The following is a 27,974-nucleotide window of genomic DNA, read 5'->3' on the forward strand; positions in this document are numbered from 1 at the left end:
CCTTCTAAATGTAACCCACTAACAGATCGACCTGTGTCTGCCATTCACTTGTACATTATTGTCATTGTGTGATCTAATGCATATAATTTAAGGTTGTACAGTATGAGCTGCTCCTGTTGGTCAGCAGGGCAGCTCGGAGGGATGAATGTGTTTAACTGTTTACTGAAACAAAGGTTTAGTATTAAAAGATACATGAACAAAACAGCTTTCTGTTGTGGTCAGATTACAACAGAGACATTACGGCACGACAGAAATCTTAATCCTATACCAACGTTGTCAAACTCCTGTTTGGGGCCGTCAGTCACAAACCAGACAGAATTTCATTTTAGCTGAATGAGAAAATATTCATGTGCAAATCCTTTTCACAGTGAATCATTGTTCCTCTGCAGCTGTTCCTCAAAATGCAAAAACATCTCAGATGTGAATCAGAATATACAGTGGGGCAAAAAAGTATTTAGTCAGCCACCAATTGTGCAAGTTCTCCCACTTAAAAAGATGAGAGAGGCCTGTAATTTTCATCATAGGTACACTTCAACTATGAGAGACAGAATGGGGGGAAAGAATCCAGGAAATCACATTGTAGGATTTTTAATGAATTAATTGGTAAATTCCTCAGTAAAATAAGTATTTGGTCACCTACAAACAAGCAAGATTTCTGGCTCTCACAGCCCTGTAACTTCTTCTTTAAGAGGCTCCTCTGTCCTCCACTCGTTACCTGTATTAATGGCACTTTTTGAACTCATTATCAGTATAAAAGACACCTGTCCACAACCTCAAACAGTCACACTCCAAACTCCATTCTGTCTCTCATAGTTGAAGTGTACCTATGATGAAAATTACAGGCCTCTCTCATCTTTTTAAGTGGGAGAACTTGCACAATTGGTGGCTGACTAAATACTTTTTTGCCCCACTGTAACTCCATATAATGCTGAGCACCCTGGGTAGCTCAAGTAGTGAAGCACTGCACAGAGACTCTACTATAGCAGGTAATCAGGAGGGAACACACAATCACAGTCCCAAATAGTAACAGTTGTTTATACAATATGTTACATACGTTAGTGACGGTGCAAATGAGATGGAAAAACATATTGTGGTTTCTATGTCAGTGTGCAAATAGTACTGTGAGAAGAAAGGTTTTAAAAGCATAGTTTGTTCTGCTCACTGAAGAGTGCACAGTCCTACATCATATAAACTGCATTCATGAGGCTATAATTGCACATTTACACACAGTAATATAAATTGTTCTGTAGTTTAAATACAATGTGCTTCATGTATAAACCAAGTGGTTTCATTTTTGTTAAATCCCTTCATGGCTTGACTCTGTTGAGCTAAGCTCCCTTTGTAACATAAAAACTGAGTGTGGGTTTAGACTGAGCAGTTTAACGTTATAGCACCCATATATACAGTACACATCAACAAATTGCACTTAATGTAAAGCTCACAGCTCCCTCTGCTGGTCAAAGGATGTTGTTGCTCTGAGGAGCGTTGCTGCAACCAGTCCAGCTCAGATCCTTGGCCCACTGGCCCTCTCTGGTCACTCTCACCTTGACAGGGTCAAATCTCCAGAACCGCTGTTCTCTGAACAGGTAGAGGCGTCCGTCTGGACGGGTCAGAGCTCCATTGGTCCCCTCTGGCACGCCAGTCCAGTCTGTCAGCCTGCGGGGGTAGTAGGGCTCTTGGCGCAGGGTTTTGAGGTTAAGCACAGAGTAGCGGGAGCCCTTGAAGAGGACCATGTGACCCAGAGGGGCGTAGTAGAAGGCACAGTCGGGGTGGCGAGGCAGCCCCGAGTCACTGCTCCTCCTGGGGAAGCCGGGGTCCAGCACGCTCCCCGTGTAGCGCCACATCCGCTTCCCTGCACGCCACGAGACAAGGAGGGAAGCATGAAGACACAAATAACAATATTACACATTGAACTTCAAGATGTTATTTTTTTGCAGGAAAAAATTACAAATTCATCCAGTAATTAAACGTTTTATCATAAATCATGACATGAACTCACTTGGACACTTCATTGTTGAAAATGTTAAAAAACATTTAAATGAACATTTTTTTAATTCTAATATCAAAATACAGAAATCTAACAAGCTGTGCCCTTTAAAAACAACATTTGCAAAAGACAGTAAGGACTTTCATCTTGCACACTGAGCCTCCGAATAAATAAATAAATGTTTTGAGGTTCAGCGTCTTGATGAAATGCAACCTGCTACTGTTGACAGCCAAGTGTCAAAAGTGCAGTAAGAGGTGGAGATGATCTACAGATAAATAATGTCTCAGTACAGCGTCTGCATTCTGCATAAAAATGTTCTGCATTTATCAGATGAGTGAATCGAGAGAACGCCGTCAGGTTTTTTTTTGGCCATTAACAGGAGAGTTAAACTTGGCAATAACACCACACAAGTTATGAGCCTTTAGCACAAAAGTGAAGCTGCTTTAAAACAGCTGAGGCTTCAGGGCAGCGCAGTCTTTAAATAGCACTTTCCTTTTTAAAGGGCACAATTGAGTCTATTTTGGGGGCTTTAACAGATATGTGAAGTTAGGCAGCAGGTCAGGGAATGTCTTTAAATGGAAGTGTGAGGAGCATTAATTGGCTCAGTGGAGCGGCACCTTTGAAAAAATACCACTTGGAGTCCGGCGGGGAGAAGGCAGCAGCCTCGATGGCCGGAGGGAGGTCAGACCAGCGCTGACGGAGCGACAGCGGGCTGCTCACACTGCCATCAGCCGATACTGTCCAGTACACACTGCCCCGAAACACCAGCACTGTCTCATTCTGGTCTGGACACACACACACACACACACACACACACACACACACACACAGAGAAAAGAAAAATAAACACATTATCCTCTTTTTCCTGTTTTGTTTCATTTCATATATAACTATAATACAGCTTTGTCCACATGTTTCAGAAATATAGAGATGATAATGTGATTCTTCTTTGTTTCTACAAGATTTGATTTGATTTTCTGAAGCCACACCAGTAACCACAGTTATGAAGGATGTGGCTGATTGATATTCTCCAGTCGTCCTCACCCATGGTGATGGCATCAAAGACACCCTGGCAGTAGAGGGGCAGCCCTGTGGTCTGATGCCCGCTGTTCAGCTCTGTGAACTCCCACTCCTGCAGCGCTGCGTGCAGAACCTGGCCGGGCAGCCTCAACAGGCGGTCGCCCGATGGCTTACCTGGGGGCGAAAACAGAGCAGTGAACTAAAGGCCACGAGACAAGACCGCGAGAGATGAATCCACTTACTGTCACGACCAGTCTGAGCAAGTTGTCAGTCCACCTGCACTGAGCTTCCTCAGTGCTTTGCTTATGGGGAGATGATTATTTAAAACCCTCAGTGACTAAACAAAGCTGTGAGGACAGACAGAGCGTTGCAGAGTGAAGTCTAATCTACCAGGAACACCAAAAGCAATTTAAGTATTTTCTAAACTGGACAACATGGGAACAGATGGAGAGACAAAGAGCGGCGGCTTGTCCTGAAACATGACTTGGATGATGTTAACATATAAATAGTCCCTTCCAGGATGTGGCTGGGTTGATGTATACTGATGGATGACATTATATTGCACAGGAAATAAACAAAGGGCTCTAGATAGAGCGCACAGTGGAACCTTAAACAAATAGCACTAAAAGAAAGGAGCCCACTTACTCCTGTTTTTTTGTCTGTACAGACTAATAGTGCAGATTCCTGACGCATGAGAACAGAAAGAGTGAAGGAAGAATCAAAGCGGAACGAAGGGAAAAGCCTAACACACACCGAAAACTTAAGACTAAATGATGGTGCTTTAGACATGATTACAGCCATTTTGTTTGCAAGGAGCTGAACAAACATTTGTGTAGGGGGTGGATAAAATCAGCACACCCAAGAACAGGAGGAAGACAGCAGGAAAAACAGACATACACACCACAGTGGATAACACATGGACAACTGTGTGTGTGCAGTGTTGTAAGATAAGGGCTAGATGTCTGACTGACTTTTAACAGCGGCGGAAGAAGTATTCAGATATTTCACTTAAGGAAAAGTATCACAATGTATGTATACTTCAGTATTATTATCAAAATGTACTTCAAGTATTAAAAGCATTATTATTTTGTTGCGTTAGCACCACTTGAGGTACTTGAGTACTCCCATTTCATGCCATTCTTCTAATGCATCTGTATTTTAAACAACAACTGACAACCTTTGATGCTTTAAGTGTATTTTGCTAATAAACACTTTTACTTAAATAACTTTCTCAATGCAGGATATGTAATTCATTTGTTTTTTTTACACTATGGTACTATTATTACTTTCACACACTGTACACACACTGTCTTCTAAAGGCAGAATTACCACAAGCGTGTTCTTGAATAGAAGATGCTTCGAAGGTTTTCATGTTTCCTGTCACGGAGCGATCACAGCTCTGAAGACTGACATATTCAGGCTGCCTCACATCTGCTTTTTATCAGATCATAATGCCAACACCAGGAGTGGTTCACACACACACACACACCCAGATATACACACTCTGTGTCTGTGTCTTAAAGCAGATGTAGCGTTTTCACAGCGCCGGCAGTCCTGTCAGTTGTGGTTCTTGTCTGTGTCTGTTTCTGGAGCTGCTTGACATTTACGTGGGAGCAGCTGCAGCGTGCAGGGAGCACCGCCACAGGGTGGGAATCAGGTTGATAAGCAGACATGAAATACACATGTTGTACTTGTGTGCAGACTAAAGAATCCTGAATATGTTTTTGTGAAGCAGCACAACAAAGTTAATTAAGTGTCTTTTCACTTCTTTACATACTGATTAGCAAACTTTCCCAGGTTCAGCTTTCGACGTAAAAGCCACACAACACAAGCAACTCCGTGACTAATCATCTGTTCTAATTGCTGCTCATTAGTGGCTATTCATTTAATGGTAGCATCCATGGTCACATAATAAATCAAAGTGGCATTAATTGTTGTGGTCACTGAGTGTAACTGAGCTGAAAACGAAAGCGTGTCTCCAAGCAGGGTCTTGGCTTAGAGACAGCTAGTGGGTTTGTTTGTTTTTTTAAATCCAGAGTGAATAAAGAAAGGCCCTGAGGAGAAAAGACATGGCAAATACCATTTTGGGTAGCCGAGGCCAGAATATTTCCAGAGGCAGAGCAGACATTACACAGAAAAGCCTGCAAGCTTGTGTTGAGCTGAATCTCAAGTTCAGAGTTGAATCATCCTGCAGCCATGCAGACATTCCTGCAGAAAGCTGTCTTCCTTTGCAGCTCTCGTTCGCCTCGTTTCGGGGTCACAGTGGGGAAAAGTAACTCGCTGCATCCTCACCATCTTATGCATGCTGAGTACCACATCACCACAGAGGAGGGTCAAACAGTCAGAGTTCTGGTGCAAACGAAAACAAGTCAGTCAGACGTCTTCTTGCGCAAAATGCTGCCGTGAAATCAGCAGAAAGAGCAGAAGCAATAAGAGACGTCTGCACATGTGGAAACCTGCCTCACACATGCCAGGAGGGACGACGCACTCATGGTAAACAGAAACTATTATATTTGTCACATGGGGAACGCTCCCACACTCCGCAACAACCCCGGCAATCTACCGACTCCCAGGTAAACACCGAGAGGCCGGATAATAATAACACACCAACAGGCCGCTGAGCGTGTGCAAACCTTTTCTATTTTGACGCTCACACCACCTCTGCTGCCCTCAGCCCAAACCCATTTCTCCCAGCAGCGAAGTGGCCACAGAGCTGAAACCAAGATAAGCTCCACTAAAAGCCATAGAGAGGATGTTGTTTTAGCTCTTTGTCACCAAGATTTGATGCGTTTCCATGTTTTCCAACAGTGCAAGACAACTAAGCTTTCTGGATCCCCTGCAAATCTCATTTTAAGGCCTTTTATTTTATTTTTTTTTGCCCCTTCAGGGCTGCCTCTCTGGCCTTTCCACAGCTCAGAGCCACGACTCCTGATTAAATGGGCAGCAGAGCAAAAATGACTCTACTTGTCAAAAATGACTAACTTGAGTTTCCTAAAAAAAAAAAAAACAGCCAGGTTTCTCTACAAGTCAGTAAATCATGTAATCAGTTCTCACAGTCTGCTTCACCATCTTTCCCTCGGCCGTCCTGAGGCCAGACGGTGAGACATTTATCATCCGTCCACTAAAGTGCGTCAGACTTTAAACCTGAGGGAGAAGGTGGTAAAAATATCTGTGTGTGTTCAGTGAAGGTGCTACGTTTAACACTCCCCCCCTGACCTCGGGACCACACACACTTTCCACTTCACGAAAGACAACATTTCCCTTGAGTAGCTGCTTCATTTGGTGCCCTTGTTCGCACAACACGAGTTTGCAACAACAAGCCCGCAGACAGGATCTGCAGGGTTGAGTGGATCACCATAAAAAAGTAGTGCCATCTCACCGTACAGCTGTTGCACCGCGATGATGTCATCCCAGCTCAGCACCAGGCTGCGGCCGAGCTTCCTGTAGTACGGCGACATCAGGGCGTGGCGGACGGGGGAGTGCTCCAGTCCCAGAGTGTGTCCGATCTCGTGGGCGGTCACCATGAACAGGTTGTGTCCCTTGTGTCCGTTCAGCGTCCACCTCTCCGCCATGTCGAAGTGGGCCTCCCCCCGGCGGGGCAGGAAGGCGTGAGCCAGAGTTCCCCCTGAGGGTCAAAGTCACCTCACAGTCACATCAGACCGAGATGAGGTTAAACAGTCCTGTGTTGTACAGTCACACCTGCAAATTGTAGCATATTTAAAAGTAACCGCTCAGTTGCTGATTGGTTGGTTTATTTTGATTTCGTGTCCTCTGAGGATTAACTCCTCACATTTTAACATTTTAAATTCTATTCTACTTTCATTTCATCTTCCATTTAATTATTTTTAAAACCTATTTAAATGTTCTGTTATGTTACCTGGTGTTTCTTTCTGTCGCACTTTTAATAACAATCTGAGCCTATAAGTGGCAAAAACAAGCTCTATTAGCGGTTGTACTTTGACTGGCTGCTCCAAAGGATTACATTACAGCCACTGCAGCTCGTTTGCAGCCCATCTGCTGCTGCCAGCGGAGGTGATCTACTGGACCAATCCCAACACTCTTTTGTACCTGCCAGTCATTTCAAACCCAAAATATGTAAATGTGAGGCTTGGATTTAAAAATAATTATCCTTTGGGGTCACATTCTGGAAACCAGACTATTTTACCCGCCACAATGAGAGTGAGAAAGCTTTGTAATACAGTGAGTGACAACAACTGTGGACTGCCTCCGGTTGTGGCCCAAATCCAGTGTTTCCTGCAGGAGACCACACATCCATCCACACATTAGCCTGATAAGTTAGCATGGTGTTTACAAGTCCTGTAACCTCTTGTTATTGTGTAAATCAGGTTGGTGCAGAGTGTGTAATCAAACCATCATCTTAATCTGGTTTATTCCCAGTAATCTGGTTACTGTGTGCACATAAACAGAAGAACTTGTTAAGGTCTATTTATAAAAGAAACTGGGATCAAGACCTCTTTTGCAAGAGAGACCTGAGAACAAATTACAGACACACGGCCATAACACAAAACAACCATCACACACAGTCTAATTAAAACAACGGATAGATCAGAGGATGTGTTGAATCTCTGTGTGGTCGTCCCTGACCTGGTCCGTCGAAGGCATTGCTGGCCCCGTCGTTGTGGTCTCCCTCGTAAAAAGCCAGCCGGATGTCCGCGGGACCTCCAGGGGCCTCCTGGAACACCAGGCCCGACACGTTGCTCCACAGCTGGAAGGCAGCGCGCACCGCCAGCCGCATGGAGCCCAGAGACAGGTGGCGAGGCCAGTTCACAATCTGGTAGGTCAGATGGCGTTTGTACCACTTCTCAGCTAGAGGGCAGAGAGAGAGAGAAGAACAGAGGTATGAGACACACCCAGTCATATTCAAATATTCATGTATAAAAGACAAATGAGTTAGAGTTGAATATTTGAACTGCATGAGAGACTCTCCTCCATTCCAGTGGAGAGAAAATGGGACTACAATGAAACAAAGTACGATTTAATACATTCATGATGCTGATTTTGCACTGCAGTGAACACACTGTATGCAGTTTAACATTTGATGGAATTATTACATTTCCCTTGCAATGCCACCATACCAGAAAGGGCAGTAAGATGTTAGCTGGCACTGGATTGATTACAAAAGCAGAAGTGGAGGCACTAGTCCGTAAAACCGTGTGGCGTGTTGACAAAAATGTTAATAAAACACAGACAGCCCGGCCTCCTCTAGCCGGGTTCTACCATCTGCTCAGGTTAGCTGGCCTGATACACAGATGGAAATAAACTGCACATGAATTCAAGGTTCATTTGTTATCTCAGACTATCAAAACGTATCTATGGCAACGGAAGCATTAGTGAACCAACTTTGAAATAATGTTATCAACTTGAGAATAGTTTCACCTTCCTTCTACACCTCCGTGTGGCTCAGTCACTTCCTGATTAGAGGACCTGATGGCGCACACTTGTTTTCACTGACTGAGCAGACAAATGCTAAAGTGCTATTTGACACATTAAAGGATCTGTCTGGTGATATTCTTTATGTAAAAAGACCCAAACCAACAACGACTCGTTCCAACTACACTGAGGATTTTCTCTGTTCATTTAAAAACACACACTATTGAGTGTTGTTTTCCTTGATTACAATGAACATGTAGTTTATTTTGACTCTACATTAGATACACTGTCCTGCTGCCATGAACGTTCACCAACACACCAAATCCCTGCCTGAAAATAGTCCTCACTAAATGCACAGTTTACTCATGTTTGAGTGATGTTTGCTAAAAACTATCGAAATTATTCTTCCTTAAAGAATGAATGTGCTTGGTGCAAACTCCTGTTACTGAGAACACATCTGAATAAGTCCTTTGCACAAATTCATACAGGCCCCACACTGAGGCCATCGTACATCCATCCAACTCATCTGGCTGTTCTCTGTTTGTTTGTATGCAAACTTCACTTGAATTCATGCCTGGTATTTCTATTAGCTTCGTTATATACCGGTATTTTTTCCACAAACTATTTACACTACCATTTCCTACTGCAGTGGCTATCTACACTACTCACAAAAAGGTAGGGATATTCGACTTCCAGGTGAAATATATGGAAAATGTAAAAAGTGAATGCTACAGTGATATTATATCATGAAAGTAGGGCATTTAAGTAGAAGCATGCAATGGTAATTTCTTCATCTTAAACAATTTATTGAAAGAAAATCTAACAACAGTGGTAGGTAAACCACAACAAAACAATTTCAGTGTCTCAATAAATTGGGATGTGGCCAAAGGACGTCCACTCCTCTCCTTTCTGTGACTCTTCCAGTCTCTGTATCTCTGTTACAACCTCCTGATGACACTCTGTGACCCTCTAAGCTCAGTGAACACCTCCGTCTGAGGACTTCCTGTTTGAAGCCTCCAGTGTTGAGGTGCTGCTGATCAATTGTTAGGTGTCGTCTTGGTCTCATGATGTCAGAATGTGAACAGCATGATGAGGAGGACTGTTTAAATACCAATTCTAACTGAAGCAGGAAATGTATTGGTGGATTCATGGATCAAACCTGTTGTGAATTTTGCTGTTAAGCTTCTTGTTAGAGAACAGCAACTTGTGCAAAAAGTACTGAAACACTGAACAGTTGGACATGTGCATTCAAAAGTTTAGAGAAGGTCACATTAAGTTCACCTGGAAAGGTGAGAATGTATTTTAGGTTCATCCTGAAATTTCACCCAAAAGCCAAATATCCCTAACTTTTTGTGAGTAGTGTATTTACATCTTGCATACCTGTATTATAAAAGCGGATGCCAGATATTCCATGTTTTGAAGTAGAGCCTCTCCACATCTAACAGTCAGAGCCAAAATGATAGGATGTTAACCATGTTAGCTCCCAGCTGGCTAAACTAACAAGCACTCTGAGTACATGCTCGACTAAACAATTTACTTCAACACGTGTCTGTGGTTTTTCATCTTAGACGTAATTACATGTGTCGCAAACTTCACAATCTCACATTTGTACGGGCATCGAGAAAAAGGGGGGGGGGGTGGTTCAACAGTTCTTTAATTTACAAAACCCTAATCTCTTCATATATATATAAATATATACACACACACACAGGATTACACAATGTAGCAATCTGGAGACAAAGTAAACATAACAGCAAACACACACAAGCTCTCAGGCACACAGCACACATTCACAACAAGCAGACAGGAAACCATCAGGAGATAATATGAACCTTAAGGGACGAGGCAGCTGGACGCTGGCTCTGATTGTTCAAGTCCAAGAGTGGACAGAGCTGGTGAACACATTTTAAACAACATAAGAGGAACTTTAAGAAGGAGAATATTTCTTGACAGAAGGCTGAGGCTAAAAAAATGCTACCTATTTCCATATAGTTTATATCCTGGTCTTAAGGTTTGAGTCCTTCTGACGCACAGATGAAAAGTGAAGCAACTGCAAAGGTGCAGCGGTGATTACTCCAACACAAAAGTATCCGTATTTGTATTGTACTTGCAAAGGTTAGACACAGCATTAGTGCTAGAATCAGATCTAAGCCTTGGTAGTGGGTCATGCACTTCAGGTGACTTGCCACAAAAGATCTAAAAACTACACATACTTTCACATTTGAGGCTTAACTGCAAAGTGGCAACATAACTCAAGCACACTCACAGTTGTCAAAATATTTAAAGATGCGATCGATGTATGTTTGCCCTGACGTGGAGGCCAAATGCGAGTGGGAGGTCTGCACATACACCCTGGTGCTCAATCATACACAGCGTGCTGAGGCGGTCGGGTTTGAGAACGCCGAGTTACTTCGATGCCATTTGCGCTCAGTTGACTCACACACAGCAGAGGGGCTTGTGGAAGATGTGAGTGATAAACAAGAGCTATGCACTACATACTGTGAATTGCCATGAGAGCTCAACAGCACCCCAGAGAAAGGAAAATATGTGGATATCTGGAGCCATTAAGACGTGGGTTTGGCAATGACATCAGTGTGCCTTTCTGCTTGTGTAAACACACAAACAGAGATTGTGGTACAGCAGCAACTCAACACAAATGTCTGCATGGAGTTGAGTTGTGTAAGATTGAGCCATAGCATTTTTATTATTTGCAATAATTGAGAGAAATATTGGATAGCGAGGGAGGAAGCAGCAGGACCTTGAACACTACGACTGTATGGGGAGTGAATAACAGTCAATCCATTGGTTTACATACAAGAAAGAAAAAAACTATGTAAGAATTGGCCCTCACTGCCATTACAGCCTGCACTTTCCTTTTAAAAGTCTGATTTTTACACACAATTTGATACGTGATCTCCTTCTCAGTAAGTCCGAACCTGCCGTCTGAGGGACGTTACACACACTCCTTAGCCCTCCCGACCCAGCTTCATTTCTCGCTCCCAGATAAACTATAAGCATCAGGCCTGTTGCCACATGATGTGTGTAGATCAGCAGAGCTCAGGCGCCTTCTCTCCGTCCCAGACCGCCGCCGAGTAAGGGGTCCCCGAGGACGGCAGAGAAGCCAGGAAGTCAGATACACGAGACATTCCCCGACTTCCCTTATGGAAGCAATTACCACGATGCCCTGTATAGCGGCAGTGTGGGGAGGGTGGGTTATCACAGACATTAGGAAGTGACTCAGATCATCTGATAGTCAAAGTTATTGTTTGTGGAGGTGCAGAGAGATTTTGTTTATCACTGGTGTCAACTTGGAGGCTGCTGGTAGAGCTAAAGGAGAAGTCGGGGGATCCTAAAAGGATTTATCCTCCGGGGACCATGAATGTCTGTACACAATAGAGTGCCAATCCATCCGGTAGATACTGATGCTTTTCGGTCTGGACCAAAGTGGTGAACTGACCTGACCGACACACGGTTTGTTTCGTCCAGCCAATAGTGTAAAAGCTGTATAATTATATGGAGCAGAGAAAGGCAGCAAATCAAGCTGACATTTTCACTTTAAAAATCAAAATTAATTAATTAAATAATGTAAAACTGGTGTTCGCTGTTGACGCTGCAAAATGGCAACAAAGTGGTTAACAGTTTCCAGGGCAGGGCACAGATTCATAAGTGCACACCTCTGAAAAGTACACAAACACACACACCTATTGCTATGAGAGCGCTTATCTTGGACGAGGGTGGGTGGAATGTCAGCTCTGTAAATATCAGTGGGAACGAACATCAGATTCAACCACGAGTCAAGGTCTGTTTTCGGTTTCCAGGAAGCTCCGAGGAGGCCATGCTCACACAAAATGAAATCACATCACACCACAGCTGAGAGTCGATAAACACTCTGACTCATGTGCACGTTGCTGTAGCCTGCAGGCTCGGTTTAGCAGCCAGTGTCAGCTGTCAAGGACGACCGGCTAAAAGAGTTAAGCATTAAGTTATGGTAATGGATGGCTGCTGATACTGACACGAAGCCTTGTTTAGAGAATCGATGCTAGAATGAACAGGACTGACTCTTTTTTTGCTTCTCTGTTGCCGTTACTGTGCTCGTTCATTCAACACAACGAACATTTGGTATTTAGCGTTTTAACATGCTTGTGATTGAATAATTAACAGGTGATATAAAATAAAGCTTTGCTCAATGCTGATATCAGCATGACAACATGCTCACAGTGACCTGATTAACACTGGCTACAAAGTACAGGTATTGTAGGTATTAGGCAGTATTTTCTCCCGATGATGGCATGAAAGGGCAAATAATCCCAGGTGCGTATGTCTGTGCCATAGACAGCCTCGGGTCTCTACTAAATTTCCTTGAATTCATCCAATCACTGGTGAAATATTTCACGCAGAAGCACAAATGTGAACTTAATGGTGCTGGGAGGAAAAATCAGGGATCACTTAAATCAGAGGGATTCATTCTCTGTGGACAACAACTGTCTTCTTGTCAATCCATCCCGTAGGTGCTGAGATGTTTCAGTCTGGACCAATGTGGTGGACCGACTGACCGAGCCACGCCGCTAGCATGGCTAAAAAAAAAAAAAAAAAAGGTCTGTACACAACCAAGGCCTTCGCCTCAAAGGTTGTTGCCAGCTTTGTGCTGCATAAATCAAATTCTACCTATCAAAGGAAGGTTTTACAGCCAATTTGCCCAGATCAGTCTGTTATTTGCTGTATCCAAACACAAAAGAGTTCAGACAAACATATCTGCTGCCACTGTATGACCAAGAAAACTAATGTTTGAGTAGAAGGCAGTGCTTGCACAGCCTTACTGCCACTCAATTCATTTATTCTGTGGTTAAATGTCAAACAGTAAGTGGTTATATGAAGCGGGGTCTGAAAGAGCTTGGATCTGATCTGCCATTAACGTTGCTCTTTGTGTGATCGTACAGCTATCTGTCACATGAGTCATGTCTGGGACTAGAATAATGACAGAGGGTCATTTCTTAATCAAGAACAGGCTGTAATCCATCCACTCTGCCACTCTGCAAGATATCCTCTCATTTAGTGAGATATCTGCCTATTGAGGTAGCCGGCAAGTCTGGCAAACAACGTAATCCAGTCAGTCAGTTATGGATGTGTTTACCAGAGGGAACATGTCAGGTACTGACACGAAGAGGCAGCGGCAAACATCAGCCACCGCTGCATTCCCTGAACATTAGCCAAGCTCGTCAGTGACAGGGAGGAATGCAGAGGCTTCACACATCATGAGGCTGGAGGTGCGACGAGAGAGAGAGAGAGAGAGAGAGAGAGAGGGGGAGAGAGAGAGAAGAAACTCTCCTTCTCCTGGTGCTGTCACCAGGCTGCTGCTCACTCACACAGGAGGCCGAGGAACGATGGCACCAGAGAGGGGCAGTAAGAGACGAAAACATGCAAAGATGCAATGGATTGAAATCCATTGAGTAATTTTTGAGACGTCCTGCAGACGTACAGACAGAAGAACAAAATATGGGATCAAAAATTCACCAAATTTTCACCAAAGATTCACCAAATGGCTTCATCGACCCCAACTGAGAGGGTCATCTTGACACCTAATGCGGATATAAGGTGAAGAAAATCCATTTGAGTTTGGGGATTTTGCCCCAGCTCCACTCAATATCTCCCACATGTGTTCATAAGAGAGGTAATTCTCAAGGATTTCCTGTAAAGCACCCTAAGCTAAGAGGGAAGAGGGGAGGACCTTGTGCTCAATTACTTCATGCAGTCTGCAAGAAATTTGCTGGTTCTCAGCCACCGTTAAACACTTTAAATCCTGCAGTCTTTAGCCAGTTCAAATTGCACTGATCTGTTCACCAATGAACGCTTTTATTACTCTGCTTAAAGCAGAAAATTAGGATAATCTCCAGCAAGAGCCTCAATATGTTTTTAAAGGAATTTAGGGGAAGGAAAGTGCAGTATTTAACTTGGAATCCTCGAGAAAATTGCAGAGAAACCATAAACGGTCCTTTGGGGTACATCTCCCAAATGATTTTATAAACTGGGAAAAACTATCCAGTGGGTTAAAAGGTCCTCTTCAATGCAAGGAGATTTTTTTCAACTGACAGAGGCGCACACATCTCCACGAAACTCTAAAGATTTCCCAACTTCAATTTCAGCTGAAGTTGATGTTTTTAAGTTGAAGTGTAAAGGTGGCGTTAAAAAAAATACATGGACTTGTGTAATTGCAGCTTAAAGTGGGAATCACGTGCAGCATCAGACACTCTTCCAGCTTTAATTGCAGCCCTCCTCTCTACTTAGTGCTTCAGTTTGTAGAGGTCGACCCTCCCAGTTAACTGCAGCCTCTTTATGGCCACTCCACAGCAGGACACACCAATCCCCCACATACAAGGCAATGGAATTAAACACACGTGATCTCTCACATAGATACTCAGAGACACATGGAGTCACTGTGTCTCACAAACTGACCTACGATACCTTGTGTGGCAGAGCGCCTCCTGCGGCGCTGAGGTCGTCTGACAGCAGCACCCTTCCCAGTGAAGATGGCGTTCACTCTCTGGGCCCAGATCTGCTGGCTGCCCTCATCCGACACCCCACAGCGGGGCTCCGACATCTGCCGCAGGGTGGCGCCGTCGATCTCGCCTGTGACAGGAAGCCGCGACAACCACTGGAAATCACTGCAGGGAGAGGAAACGTTTGCACGATGCTCTTCCTTCATTCATCATTCGTCTGCGTGTGATGAACATGTTGACACTCAACGCGCTTGCCAACCGCACACAGTTTACAACATCACACTCAGTCCATGCAAAGCTTTTCCATCAGTTTCCATAACAGTACAGTCAGTGTATGGGCCAGAGGGCAGGGCTCTTCAAATTCCTGGATGGTTCAGAGAGGGTTCATCAGAGGTTTCCCACTGCAGAGGTGAGGGTGTGTTTTACTGCCCTGCGTTCAGCCCTGGGGCTCGTCCCACACCGAGCTCACCCTTCCCCCTGATGAACACGCCCAGCCAACTCTGATCACCAAATTGTGGAGCGAAGCGAATATGTATCACCAAGAAAAACATTAGCACCTACCAGATGGCTGACTGCATCTCAGCTGCATTGTGGATGTGGTTGTCCTCGTGGAGGTAGCCGTACTTTTCCAGAAAAACCTAAAATCATAACACTTGTTAATACCGTTTCAGGAAGGCTCCAACTAAACACACAAACATAACAGAAAACTAGAACTTTCTCATGATTAATGCATCCAAGTGCCCTTCTGAGAAAAGGTGATCTTTTGTTTGGTAAATCCCCCACAGAGGAATACCTCCCCCTGAGGAAAACAAAGTGTAAAGATAAATTTCCATTTGTACTGTAGATGCTGTATGTTGCCAAGGAAGATACAGTTGCAAGAAAAAGTATGTGAACCCTTTGGGATTACTTGGATTTCTGCATAAATTGGTCATAAAATATGTTCTGATCTTCATCTAAGTCACATCACTAGACAAACACAGTCTGCTTAAATTAATACCACACAAAAAATTATAAGTTTTCATGTTTTTATTGAACACAACATGTAAACATTCACAGTGCAGGGTGGAAAAAGTATGTGAACCTTTGGATTTAATAACTGGTTGACCCTCCTTTGGCAACAATAACCTCAACCAAACGTTTCCTGTAGTTGCAGATCAGACCTGCACAACGGTCAGGAGGAATTTTGGACCATTCCTCTGTACAAAACTGTTTCAGTTCAGCAATATTCTTGGGATGTCTGGTATGAATCGCTCTCTTGAGGTCATGCCACAGCATCTCAATCGGGTTGAGGTCAGGACTCTGACTGGGCCACTCCAGAAGGCGTATTTTCTTCTGTTGAAGCCATTCTGCTGTTGATTTACTTCTATGCTTTGGGTCGTTGTCCTGTTGCATCACCCATCCTCTGTTGAGCTTCAGTTGGCGGACAGATGGTCTTAAGTTTTCTTGCAAAATGTCTTGATAAACTTGGGAATTCATTTTTCCGTCGATGACAGCAATCCATCCAGGCCCTGAGGCAGCAAAGCAGCCCCAAACCATGATGCCCCCTCCACCATATTTCACAGTTGGGATGAGGTTTTGATGTTGGTGTGCTGTGCATTTTTTTCTCCACACATAGCGTTGTGTGTTCCTTCCAAACAACTCAATTTTGGTTTCATCTGTCCACAGAATATTTTGCCAGTAGTGCTGTGGAACATCCAGGTGCTCTTTTGCAAACTTCAAACGTGCAGCAATGTTTTTTTTGGACAGCAATGGCTTCCTCCGTGCTGTCCTCCCATGAACTCCATTCTTGTTTAATGTTTTACTTATTGTAGATTTGTCAACAATAATGTTAGCATGTGCCTGAGATTTCTCTAAGTCTTTAACTGACACTCTAGGATTCTTCTTCACCTCATTGAGCATTCTGCGCTGTGCTCTCACAGTCATCTTTACAGGACGACCACACCTAGGGAGAGTAGCAACAGTGCTGAACTTTCTCCATTTGTAGACAGTCTGTCTTACTGTGGACACATGGACATCAAGGCTTTTAGAGATACTTTTGTAACCCTTTCCAGCTTCATGCAAGTCAACAATTCTTGATCGTAGATCTTCTGAGAGCTCTTTTGTGCGAGGCATGGTTCACATCAGGCAATGCCTCTTGAGAACAGCAAACTCAAAACTGGTGTGTGTTTTTTATAGGGCAGGGCAGCTTTAACCAACACATCCAATCTCATCACATTGATTGGACTCCAGGTTGGCTGACTCCTGGCTCCAATTAGCTCTTGGAGAAGCCATTAGCCTAGGGGTTCACATACTTTTTCCACCCTGCACTGTGAATGTTTACATGTTGTGTTCAATAAAAACATGAAAACGTATAATTTTCTGTGCAGTATTAGTTTAAGCAGACTGTGTTTGTCTAGTGATGTGACTTAGATGAAGATCAGAACATATTTTATGACCAATTTATGCAGAAATCCAAGTAATCCCAAAGGGTTCACATACTTTTTCTTGCAACTGTATATAGATCTGGACCACCCATAAGAGAGAAAGAAACCCCTGGGGCGTCCCGGGAAATTCATACTTATCATTTTTACAAGAATCTCATGCAGGCAGAGAATAGTTCTGAAGTTTAACGCCTATAAAATGCTGTAAGAAATGAATCAACTGGATACATGACAACAGATGTTTGTTGAAGTGTGGTTTGGGATTAGCCGTGTTGGAGGTTTAATATTACGATCTCTCAATCACAGCCCTTCGTGTGCATGCGGCAGGATTCATGTTCAGGCAGCAGCAGGAACAGCTATGATTACAGATGTGGTGACGGTGGGATGGAAATTAAAATTGAGGCGATGACAGGTGTGGTTCGGCAAACGGGAATGTGCGACAAAAAGGTCCTTTTGTCCCATTAGAGATGCGGAAACACCCCAGGAGGCTTTGTTTCATGTAAGAGTAGAGTTGTGGAAAGATGTAATAGTCTGATTCTAAGTGGTCCAACAGCTTTGATGAAGAAAATGTGCAGCTTGTGGATGGACACCAAACACAGGCTTCAAATAAAGACGGTCCAAACCACAGACGGGCAATTAAAACGTAGAAATACCCTGAAACACAAAGTTGTATTTTCTAATAAAAGAGGCGTTGGTCTCATTGTAAGTCATGTGCAGTTATAGTATATACAGTAGAACAGTGCACAGCTGACTTGGTCTAAATAAGACAGTAAATGTTCATACTGTACACAAACTAAACACATTCTCTGGACAGTATCTGCTACATTGAACATTTCTTCATAGAGAATCTGTGATAAAAAGAAGTTTCACAACAGCCTCCAGGAAAATCCCTCTAAAGTCTACAGTAGCTTTCATACATTTCCATTTTAATGTGCTCCATGGGACCTGATCCAGAGTTTAACGGCTTTGTTTTGTTTAAATTAACATTACCTCCATTTAAGGACCCGTGTTGTACATAGAGAAATTAAAATTATTGTGAAATTGATCATTTCCCTTATAAATAAGTACTTTGTCTTCTTCTGGTCTTATTAAAGCACAATATCTATACAAATACTGAAGCAGCAACCTTTCTCTTCTCTCAATCTGAGTCTAAAACGTTATTACAGTAAATAAAGAAGCATTTCACATTCTATGGTCTAATGAATACACATTCCCTTAGTTTGTCAGGAGTCATTCACAGTGTACAGTATGTTGTCCCACACAGTGACCTGGCTTATGTTGGAGTCTAAAACTCAGAGATCCAAACAGGCTTGTGTGGGTTCAGGAGTGCCAATTAGATACAAACATTTAAAAACAACTTTAAAGGTTTTACAGCAGAAGCCTTAAACACAATCAGGTCAAAATTGTTTCAAGGCCACTTTCAGAAAACCAGTAAAAGTATGAAAACAATTGTGTTTTCTTTGAGCTGTTAAAAGTGGCACCAAAAAAATCATCAGTACTGACTACACATGACTTAGTGGTTCCTGTCAAACACCTGTGTGTCCACAGACAGCAGAGTGGAGCAGAGTACCTCCGGGTCCAGCGGTGATCCCCCGGCGGTCTGCGCGCTGATGAGGGTGCTCACAGCCAGGATCCAGGCTGCCCTCACGGCCCGTCCGGCTCCGCACCGGTCCGCAGGTCGGCGGCTCATTGCGGGACACCCAGAGTCTCACCGGCCCGCTCCCTGCATGGCGCATTGCTATTCAGAAGCTGATCGTTTGTCTTCATAGTTTGAGCCCGCTGTCAGTGCCTGGGAGCATGCTGCTGCTCGCCTCACATCTCCATCCCTGCGAGCAGTGACGGAGCCTGTTGAAGCAGCGGGGAGTGTTACAGGGGGAGGGCCGGCACCTCCCCCCTCCGTCCGCCTGCACCCGCTCAGGGCCAAACAGCAGCAGAGCAGGGCTGCTTAAAGCACGCTTTAAACAAGTAGCCTCTATGACCTGTGTTTAGAGCTGCAAGTGATGTATCAGTCACACGGAGCACAGAGAAAAGATCACAGTTTTTAATATCATTTTGAGAAAAAAAAACCCAAGTAAAACATTTTATTACGTTCATACAAAACAATGGTTCAAAGTCTACCTCACAAAAACATCTGCAACTAGAATTGGACAGAAAATTAAAAAGATGTACAAAGAAATAAAACAAAAGTGAAAAAAAAAAAAACCCAAAACAAACATTTGACCACATGCCAACAGTGCCAATCAGCCCCAAAGTCCAATCACAGTAGCTCAACACAGTCTTCCCTCGCTCCCAGGTGAGCGGTAATAGTCGAGATGCACTGGCTACATAAAAAAGGTACATGAATCAGAATGTCTGATCGATCCCTTTTCCCAGATCCTTTCCCCCAGTTTTCCCCAAACTAAACCCTCCCTTCACTTCACTCCAGGGCTGGAATGGTTTCCGTTCTGCTCAGTGATTAGTAAGGCCGGTCTCTTCTGTCATCTCTGCGGTCACCTCTGCAGAAAAGGAAAAAAAAAAAAGACAGAGATGTCTGTTAGTGCAGTTAAAGACCATCGTGTACTTCCGTCATTGAATTAACCCTCGTCATCCGAGCGGCAGACATGGGTGAAATATGGCAGCAATTTCTCATTCGCCCACCGCTTCGCCTCTTAAATCTATAAATGGAGGAATTAATTTCCTTTCAATAAAAACAATGTCCTTCAACAATCTCCATCAATAACTCAGCAATTCACCTTCACAGAGGAGCAATATATCAACATTTTAAAATACCAAACACCCTCATGGGGCACAGAGGTGATAAGTGGAAGATGTAGCATGAATATTTAGACATAATAGACACACTTTACAACAATAAGCAGACACTTAAAATGGCATGTTTGGTAGAACTACGGTCGTTTTGAAGAATCACAATGAGACTAAATAATGTTCGCAGGAGAAAAGCAATAAATCTAAGTCCATTCAAACCAGTATATAGAATAATAAAACCACGATATGAATGTGCTGTTGATGGTTACTACTACTAGTCCTCCTCTCTGGTGTTCTAACAGTGACGCTCTACTGTCAACGGCAGCTCACAGAACTAACAGAGGATTGGTGTTTTTTGTCGACTCTCCAACGACGCTCTCTTCTGGTCAGATAATCAAACTACATCAGCAAAACATTTTGAAAAGGCCTGTTTACTTGTAAAAAAAAAAGAGGCTACAACCAACCTTCCTCCCATCTTGTAGCCCCCTCCGAATCCTCCTCCACCCCCTCCGAAGCCTCCACGGTCTCCCCCGCGGAAACTTCCACGACCTCTGAAACCACCACCTCTGTCACCGCCATAACCGCCTCTTCCTCCGCGATCTGCAAACAGTCACCATGATTATATCAGGACATCAAGACAGGGGGGATCTTTAGGGATAAAAACAAGCAGCACTGGACAGACGTGCTGTTAATATTATGTCATTGGGAACACATTTCAAAATTACTTTTGGTGACATCACTTAAATCCTGCAGTTTTTCAGGAATATGAAGCTCAGAATTAACCTCACAGTATTAAAATCACTCACCTCCACCTCCAAACCCTCCATCTCCTGGTTTAGGTGCACCACACTTGTTACACTCTTGCCGCCGTGCAAAATTCATGTTTCCACAAGAGCTGAAAACAGAAATCAGTTTCATACATAAAAATACATTCAAATATGGGACCAAATGCACCCATTCTGTACATTAACGATCATTAAAAAAAGAAATGTGCCAACCTGTTGGGGCAGGGCCAGTCTCCTCCTTTAATGTCAAAGTTGGGTCCTCCACCACCACGACCTCTGAAACCTGACAGATAAAACAGCTATTGGTGAAAAACTTCAGCAGCAGCATTAACACAAGTGCGTTCATTTCAAAACTAGATATTTTCTATATCTGCCATTTGCGCACAGCTGGATTAAGACCCACCTCCTCGTCCCCCTCTTCCACCTCCTCCTCCTCCTCCCCTCTGTGTGAACTCAGCTCTGCGGGTGGCAAATGATACTTTGATGGGTTTGCCATCAAACTCCTTGCCTGAAATGAGAAGACATCAATTATTAGGATGCTGAATGACACCAGAGTGATTAGAGAATTTGAAAGCAATGCCGGTGGTCTTACCATCAAACCAATCAATAGCAGCTTTGGCAGAGGGCGGGTCATCAAATGACACTGTGGCCTCCCCCTTTGGCCGACCGGTGGCTTTGTCAGAGTAGATGTTGATCATTGGCTGGCCCGTCTTCTTGTTAACCTAAAAAGCACAAAATGACCAGATCCAGATGTTGGTGCTAAGAATCCCAATTGGGCTGTGTGCCAGGTATTCACACAGGAACAAGTTCAAACTCAAGTAACATAACTAGTTCAAAGGATAAAGAGTAACAACAAACCAAGGCAAAGTAAAGTACGCTTTACACATCAGACTATGATGTATTCACAAAGCATCAATCACGCCTCTAGACATTAGGATGCTTACTTTGGGACTTTATTAACCAAAAGGAAAATCTGTCAGCAAGCTAAGAGACCATTTCAATACCTTGATGATTCCAATTTGCTTGAAGAAGTCGCCGACTTCCTGAACTGTGGCATCTTCTCCGAGTCCCTGGACAAAAATGGTGTTGTTGTCAGAGTTGTCCTGCTCGCCAGCTGTGGAGAAGATCAGTGAGAGAATGTCAGCGATGCTTGTATGTGGAGACCATTCAGGGGGGATTTACCATCCCTCTCACAGGCACAACATTCGACTGGTGAGTTCATTCTCACAGTAAATCAACTGTAGGTTTGCTAAATGTTGCTAAATGTATCCATTAGAGGAAACTATGGCAGCTTTGATTTGATGAACTAATATGAAATAAGGGCACATCAAACTCATCACGACTGGCATGTGGAAGCAATTTTCCCACACCGGCCATTAGAGGGGGCTAGAGGTTCTGATACATCACAGACTGCAAATTGTTATTAGCCCCTTTTCCACCACAGGAACTTCTCTCATTTACCCGGGATTTTGAAAAACCTGAAAGAACGCTGATTGGTGGAACACATTTGCAGCAGTTCAGTGTGACTGCAAACTTATTTAATTTCTACAAGCTTCACTTCGTTTGTGTTTTGATCATTTGGAAAACGGAGCAAAAGGAGAAGCTACGAGAAGTGGACGGACGAGGTCCAGGCTCTTTTGAGCGCATTTGCCGAGGAAGAAATTCAGCGGGACTTCGAGTCAGCGACTCGAAACGACCAAGTCTATGGAAGAATAGCCGACAAGCTGGCAGATCTAAATGTAGTGCACACGCCGAAACAAAATTCGTGAAAAGTTGAAGAAACTTATGCAAGATTATAAGAAGCTGAAGGACCACAAGAGTCGCAGTGGGTCCAACCGCCGTACTATATCGCCCCCCATACGTCAGCCTGATTTCAATAAATGTTCCAGAACTTTGAGGTGCAGTGGAAACGCAAACCACACAGATTACCAGGAAGTCTTTTACCCAGGTAAATAAATTCCCGGTAATAAAAGTTCTAGGAAATGTTGGTGGAAAAGGGGCTACTGATTGATAACTACAGACGTTGTTTATTTAATCATGTACAAATTAAAAAAGGTAAAAAAATAAAAGGTCTCACCTGGTTCATCCCTTGAGCCGTAGTCTCGAGAGCCTGTAAAACAGAGGAGAGGATGGAGGAAGACACTTGAGCAAGGAATCTTAGAAACTGTCCTCACTGTTTCACACAAATTATTAACTTCATCCCTACTAATGCATAATGATAAAGAAACTTAAACAATGTCCATGTTTACAGCTCTCTGATGGGTGTTTTCATACCGTTGTACCACATACCAACACCTTGCAACAAGAACAGAATTCTGTTTGCTTCTTGGAGCTTACACCAGAAATGAAAACCACCAAAATGTCTCCAGTTTTAGAAGTTTTCCTTCTTCGTCCTGGGAGCACCTCTGTCATTTACAATCAGCCCTCGTCTTCATGCAACAATACCATTATTTTACAACTCAGGCTCCATGTTCTTTACCATATCTGAAGTCAGTTATGAGAAATCCAGCTAAGAATAATTGGTGGAGTCCCTTGGGATCTGGACATGAAAATGGTGGCATTCACTGAGCTTTTTTTTTTAATCCCCCTTTTCTTTTTGCTAACTCAAGTTCTTTCCTCCCCCACCGACACAGTTCTGATGCTCGTCACTTACCACCGTAATTTTTGTAGCCACCACGGTCACCACCTCTGCAGAGGAAAAATTGGAGATATGATGGCTTTTCCTTTGTCCCAACTGAGAGCTCAAAGCTCCCCTACATCCCCATCAGTATGCACTCCTGCCAGGGTGTGCGACTATGGTGGAAATGTCTCACACGAGGAATGCGTTAGTCTTTGACATTAGATCAATGAACAGACGACTAGGCAGCTCTGACTGAATCAGGCAGACGAGTGAAGACAATTAGTGCATGTCACTGGGTCACCATTTACAAATAATTTGGTACTTTCACAACCAGATTGGATACCAAGAGCTGGAAACCAGCTGAATTTGTTTTATTTAACATGAGAAGCCAAATTGGTGTGAAGGGGTGTAGCAACTGATAAGCAATCTTCCACTCAGTGCGTTTATGAGATCCTTTAACTGAGGTCCGAGTTTTAGTTCAATCACTTTGAATACCTGTAGTATAAAATGTAGATCCATGTTAACACAACACACATGTTCGCCATTGTCAAACATACAACACTTGAATGAAACCTGTTGAATGTGAAGCAGCTGAAGATGTGGCTCCAAGTCTAAGGGCATCGTTTCACTGCAGTTTCCATTTTTCAAAAACTACTATGTGGTCCTCAGAGCACAAGAAACACACCAAAAGGCAGTTGAAAAGTATGGTTGCTGGAGATTCAACTTTCATTACAAAAATTAAGAAGAAAGCACAGCAAAAATTCTATAGTTTGGATGGCGGTCAAATGACTAATATGGCAGAAAAGCTCTTGCCTAAATTAAAAAGGGCTTTCGCTGGTTTCAGGATACATATAACATGGAACAGATAAACAGTAAAAAAGAAATTGTGCCAGTTGGCGTCACAATGCTCCTTAGTGGACCAACATGTGGAGCTTTTAGATCACACCAAAAAAATGACACATGCACGTGCATTATATTTGCTCTCCTCAGAAACATGGGCAGATGGGTATCTTCGCTACAATCGCTCTTCAAAACTACCTTTGCTGGTCATTAAAAAAGGGAAAGTGCCCCATTTACCAAGGTGAGAAACATGGTTCATCATAGTACACATCTCAGTGTGGAGCACAAGTTTTGGTCCCTTTTCTGCATCTTAATTGTTGTACTGCAGCATTGTCTCCTTACAGAAGCAGCCGTTAAGGTAGAGCATTTCACTCAATACTATACAACCTCCAATACTTCAAAGCTGACACAGGGTGCCCCTTCCTGGTCGTCAACTGTCCTGTTGCAGAATGGACAAACCCCGTCCCATTGTCTGATTGATAGGACTGCACAACCGGGTCTCTGGTGCCTTAAAAGCTCCTATTTGGGCAGGCACGTCTCCATTCCGTTATTTAAGACTCCAGTGATGACGATTAGATCCTCAGTGGGTCAAACGCCTCTTCTCTAACCTCTGCGTGACCAGTTATAACGATCATTTGAGATCTTAACTGCAATGTGAATTAAACACCAGCGCATCACTTCTGTACAAGTCTTCAGGCAAGTCAGGTTTTGAAAAATTGGGCACCTGGAGCACAGTGCAGAGTAGGTAGTGAATATTACATATGAGATCTGTGACAACTCTGAATGGATTAGTTTTAATATTATTAAAAAAAAAAAAAAAAAAAAAAAAATTACCAGACTTGTGGAGTCTGGGGCAAAGAGCAGATGAAAATCATCTAAGTGGATGGTTTGTAGTTCATGAGTGAGTGAGTGAGTGACGGGCTGGGTGGTAACAGGTCATGTCTCATATCTCAGTGTATAAAGGTACCTTGGGGGCAGTGGCACAATGCAACTTACCCCATACCAGGAGGTCCACCTCTTCCGCCACGATCGTATCCACCACTACGGTCATATCCACCACTGCGGTCATAACCGCCACGGTCATAGCCGCCACGGCCTCTGCCTCTGAAACCTCCTCCGTCTGAACGGTCTCCTTGGTCGCGTCCAAACCTCCCACCCTGACCACCACCTTCACCTGGTGCAAACAAAGATTTCTTGAGCAACCACACTTATTAGACAGCACGAAACGTATACATGCCTACAGAATACAGGTGTAGTCTCTGTATAAGTCCAGTTCTTCATACCATCACTCCATCTTCCATAGCTGCCACCGCCCTGCCCCTGGCTGCCAAATCCTCCTCCACTGCTGCCGGTGCTGGCGGCGCCCTGCCCCTGGCCGCTATATCCCCCAGTACCGCCTGCCTGCCCCTGGGCACCATAGCCTCCACCACCACCTGCGGCGCCTCCCTGTCCCTGGCCGCCATAGGAGCTTTGCTGCCCGTAGCTGGCTCCTCCTTGCCCTTGGCTTCCATAGGAAGCCTGCTGCCCATATGATGAAGACTTGTCGCCATACCTGAAAGTGATTAATTATCATAACAGAGACGTTTGACATTTGAAACCATTGTGGAATTGTCAACAGTAAAACTATCATTCCTGAAGTGGTGCAGAAAATGACAACATTAGTCAAATCAAACTATTAGATAATTGATTTACTTTTACTAGATTGGCGTTCAAGTTTTCTACAAAGCAAGTTTTCCATCTCGATATGCTGTGGAGTTCTACATCTTAAATGCGACTAAACCATTACAGGAAGCACAGAATCATGCAACAAGACAAGACAAATCACAATATTCATATTTTAAGAAGGTCTCAAAATAATGACACGAGTGTCTTACCCAGATTCCTGTCCGTAATTTTCATAGCTCTGTTGCTGAGACTGGCCAAAACCATCTGAAAGCACAGGAGTCGATATGAAAATTAAAAAAAAATTGCAAACAGTTTAATTTCTTTCAAACCAACCCACTGATTAATTCACTGGGGGGGGGGGGGTGCAAGTCTTAATTGATTTTCAAACAACTCAGCAGCATATACGAGTGACTTGCCACATGACAAATCTAAATAAATTATCCCCTTGAAGGCAATAAACTCACAGGTGTGAAAATGTAAGTCTTGGTAGAGAATTAACCAAATTAAAGGAGACATCAGTGCTGTGCACAGCGGTTCTCCCAATTACTGCCATTCTGCATAAATGTCATATTACATAGACATGTACTGTACCTTGTGTCGCACCCTGCTGTCCATAGCCACTATAACTCTGTCCTCCATAGGAGCCACTGCCATTTCCTTGGCCATAACCCTGTCAACCAGAAAATCCAAGAAAGACGGTTTGTAGTGGAAAAATTGAAAAATGATTTACTGAATGATATTGAATGATACTGCTTGCAGCCAACAGGTCTGTGGTAGTTTGGGGAATGGTCTCACCTGTCCACTCTGCTGGCCGCCATATGATCCATAGCTGCAGACACGTGATAAAAGCAGTTAACTTTATTAGCAGGGTGCACTCAGAAAACAGTTATTTGTTACACACGCATTGAACAAGAAGGTGTACAGCTGTTCATCTGCAGGTGCATAGAAAAACTCAATATTTGTTTAATGGTTTGTACATTACCTTTGTGAGCCACCGTAGCCTGAATCTGAAAGAGAAACGAAGCAACGATTTAATGTTAGTACAGTGAGTTTCTCGTAAATACTACACAGTGTTTGCTACACTGAGTTGTTAAAGTCCAAGGTGACTAAGCAGCTCATGATGCACTGCTCAAAGGCAGAAGTGGGTTACTTAAGTAGGACAGTAACACGCCAGCAGGCCCGGCCCCACACCACTACACCAACCAAAAATGGCGGTCAGTTTGGTCTCGGCTAAATTTTGAAACGACATAACCCGTCAAAGTCGTATGAATGCTTCCTTTACTCTGCCGTGTTTCACAGCGTGCTGTTTAAAAGTGATTATTACAAACTAGTCCCCAAAGATTAATTACCCCGGTGGCACAACGCGTTTCTCGCTCCGCAGGGAAACAATGGCATCGGTATAAACAAAGACGCATTCATGCTCGCTAGCATACACCACGGGCTAAGTTAGCTTAGCTAGCCGCCAAAAGGCCCCGCTCCGGCTGCGACATGTCATAAACTGACGTTACAGCGCTGCTGCGACTGCACTTACTTAACGAGTAAATGTCAAAGAAAACTTCATATCGGACAAACGTTTACTCAAATATCAGATAAAGCTAATTTTGTTCTGCTAAAGGAGGACGAGCCACGCTCCAGGAATTAGACGGAGCCCATTTTCTGGCCTCGCGGTTGTCCGCTAATTTAGCTGCACTGCTATTCGACCCACTTTTCATTATTAATACAAAGAGAAAACAACAACCAAGAGAGACGCTGACTTACCAGTGGCCATTCTGCGTCGCTGTGTGTGTAGTTAAAAACCAATAAAGTCAGTTTTTTCTGATTAGCTAATAAAACCACTGGCTGACATGAACCCAACGCCACTGAACTGAGCCGAGCACACTGCGGTAACTTCCCTTATGCCGCTTCTTCTTCTTCCTGTCTGCTCCGCCGCTTAAACCCACAGACAACTGGCCGTGTCGCCCCCTGCTGTCCCCCAGGGTTCATCACCACAGAGCAGCCGGAGAGCAA

At 43.7% G+C, this 27,974-nt stretch overlaps 2 protein-coding genes across 2 annotated transcripts in view; both read right to left on the reverse strand.

Moving 5' to 3' along the window:
• Positions 1-19,127, reverse strand: part of mmp28 (matrix metallopeptidase 28) — a 246,599-nt gene extending 227,472 nt beyond the window's left edge. Inside the window, exons 1-8 of the mRNA XM_070829912.1 lie at positions 18,883-19,127; positions 15,454-15,530; positions 14,858-15,057; positions 7,613-7,834; positions 6,387-6,632; positions 3,032-3,181; positions 2,605-2,772; positions 1,385-1,852 (exon numbers count right to left, since the gene is read on the reverse strand). Coding sequence (XP_070686013.1) covers positions 1,458-1,852; positions 2,605-2,772; positions 3,032-3,181; positions 6,387-6,632; positions 7,613-7,834; positions 14,858-15,057; positions 15,454-15,530; positions 18,883-19,002 — 1,578 coding nt within the window. The 5' untranslated portion in view covers positions 19,003-19,127 and the 3' untranslated portion in view covers positions 1,385-1,457. The remainder of the gene's footprint in view (positions 1-1,384; positions 1,853-2,604; positions 2,773-3,031; positions 3,182-6,386; positions 6,633-7,612; positions 7,835-14,857; positions 15,058-15,453; positions 15,531-18,882) is intronic.
• Positions 19,128-19,338: 211 nt separating this feature from the next.
• Positions 19,339-27,846, reverse strand: taf15 (TAF15 RNA polymerase II, TATA box binding protein (TBP)-associated factor). The gene is made up of 16 exons (XM_070829154.1): positions 27,726-27,846; positions 26,950-26,974; positions 26,763-26,796; positions 26,559-26,637; positions 26,177-26,231; positions 25,586-25,854; positions 25,299-25,476; positions 23,496-23,530; positions 22,920-22,952; positions 21,847-21,956; positions 21,435-21,564; positions 21,246-21,350; positions 21,056-21,125; positions 20,864-20,952; positions 20,522-20,657; positions 19,339-19,807 (listed from the first exon to the last, which is right to left on the reverse strand). The coding sequence occupies exons 1-16, from the start codon at positions 27,733-27,735 to the stop codon at positions 19,768-19,770; spliced, it is 1,398 nt and encodes a 465-aa protein (XP_070685255.1). The 5' UTR covers positions 27,736-27,846; the 3' UTR covers positions 19,339-19,767.
• Between the last annotated feature and the right edge of the window lie 128 nt (positions 27,847-27,974).

Source organism: Pempheris klunzingeri, chromosome 4 (assembly GCF_042242105.1).
Source record: "Pempheris klunzingeri isolate RE-2024b chromosome 4, fPemKlu1.hap1, whole genome shotgun sequence".
Taxonomy (NCBI): domain Eukaryota; kingdom Metazoa; phylum Chordata; class Actinopteri; order Acropomatiformes; family Pempheridae; genus Pempheris; species Pempheris klunzingeri.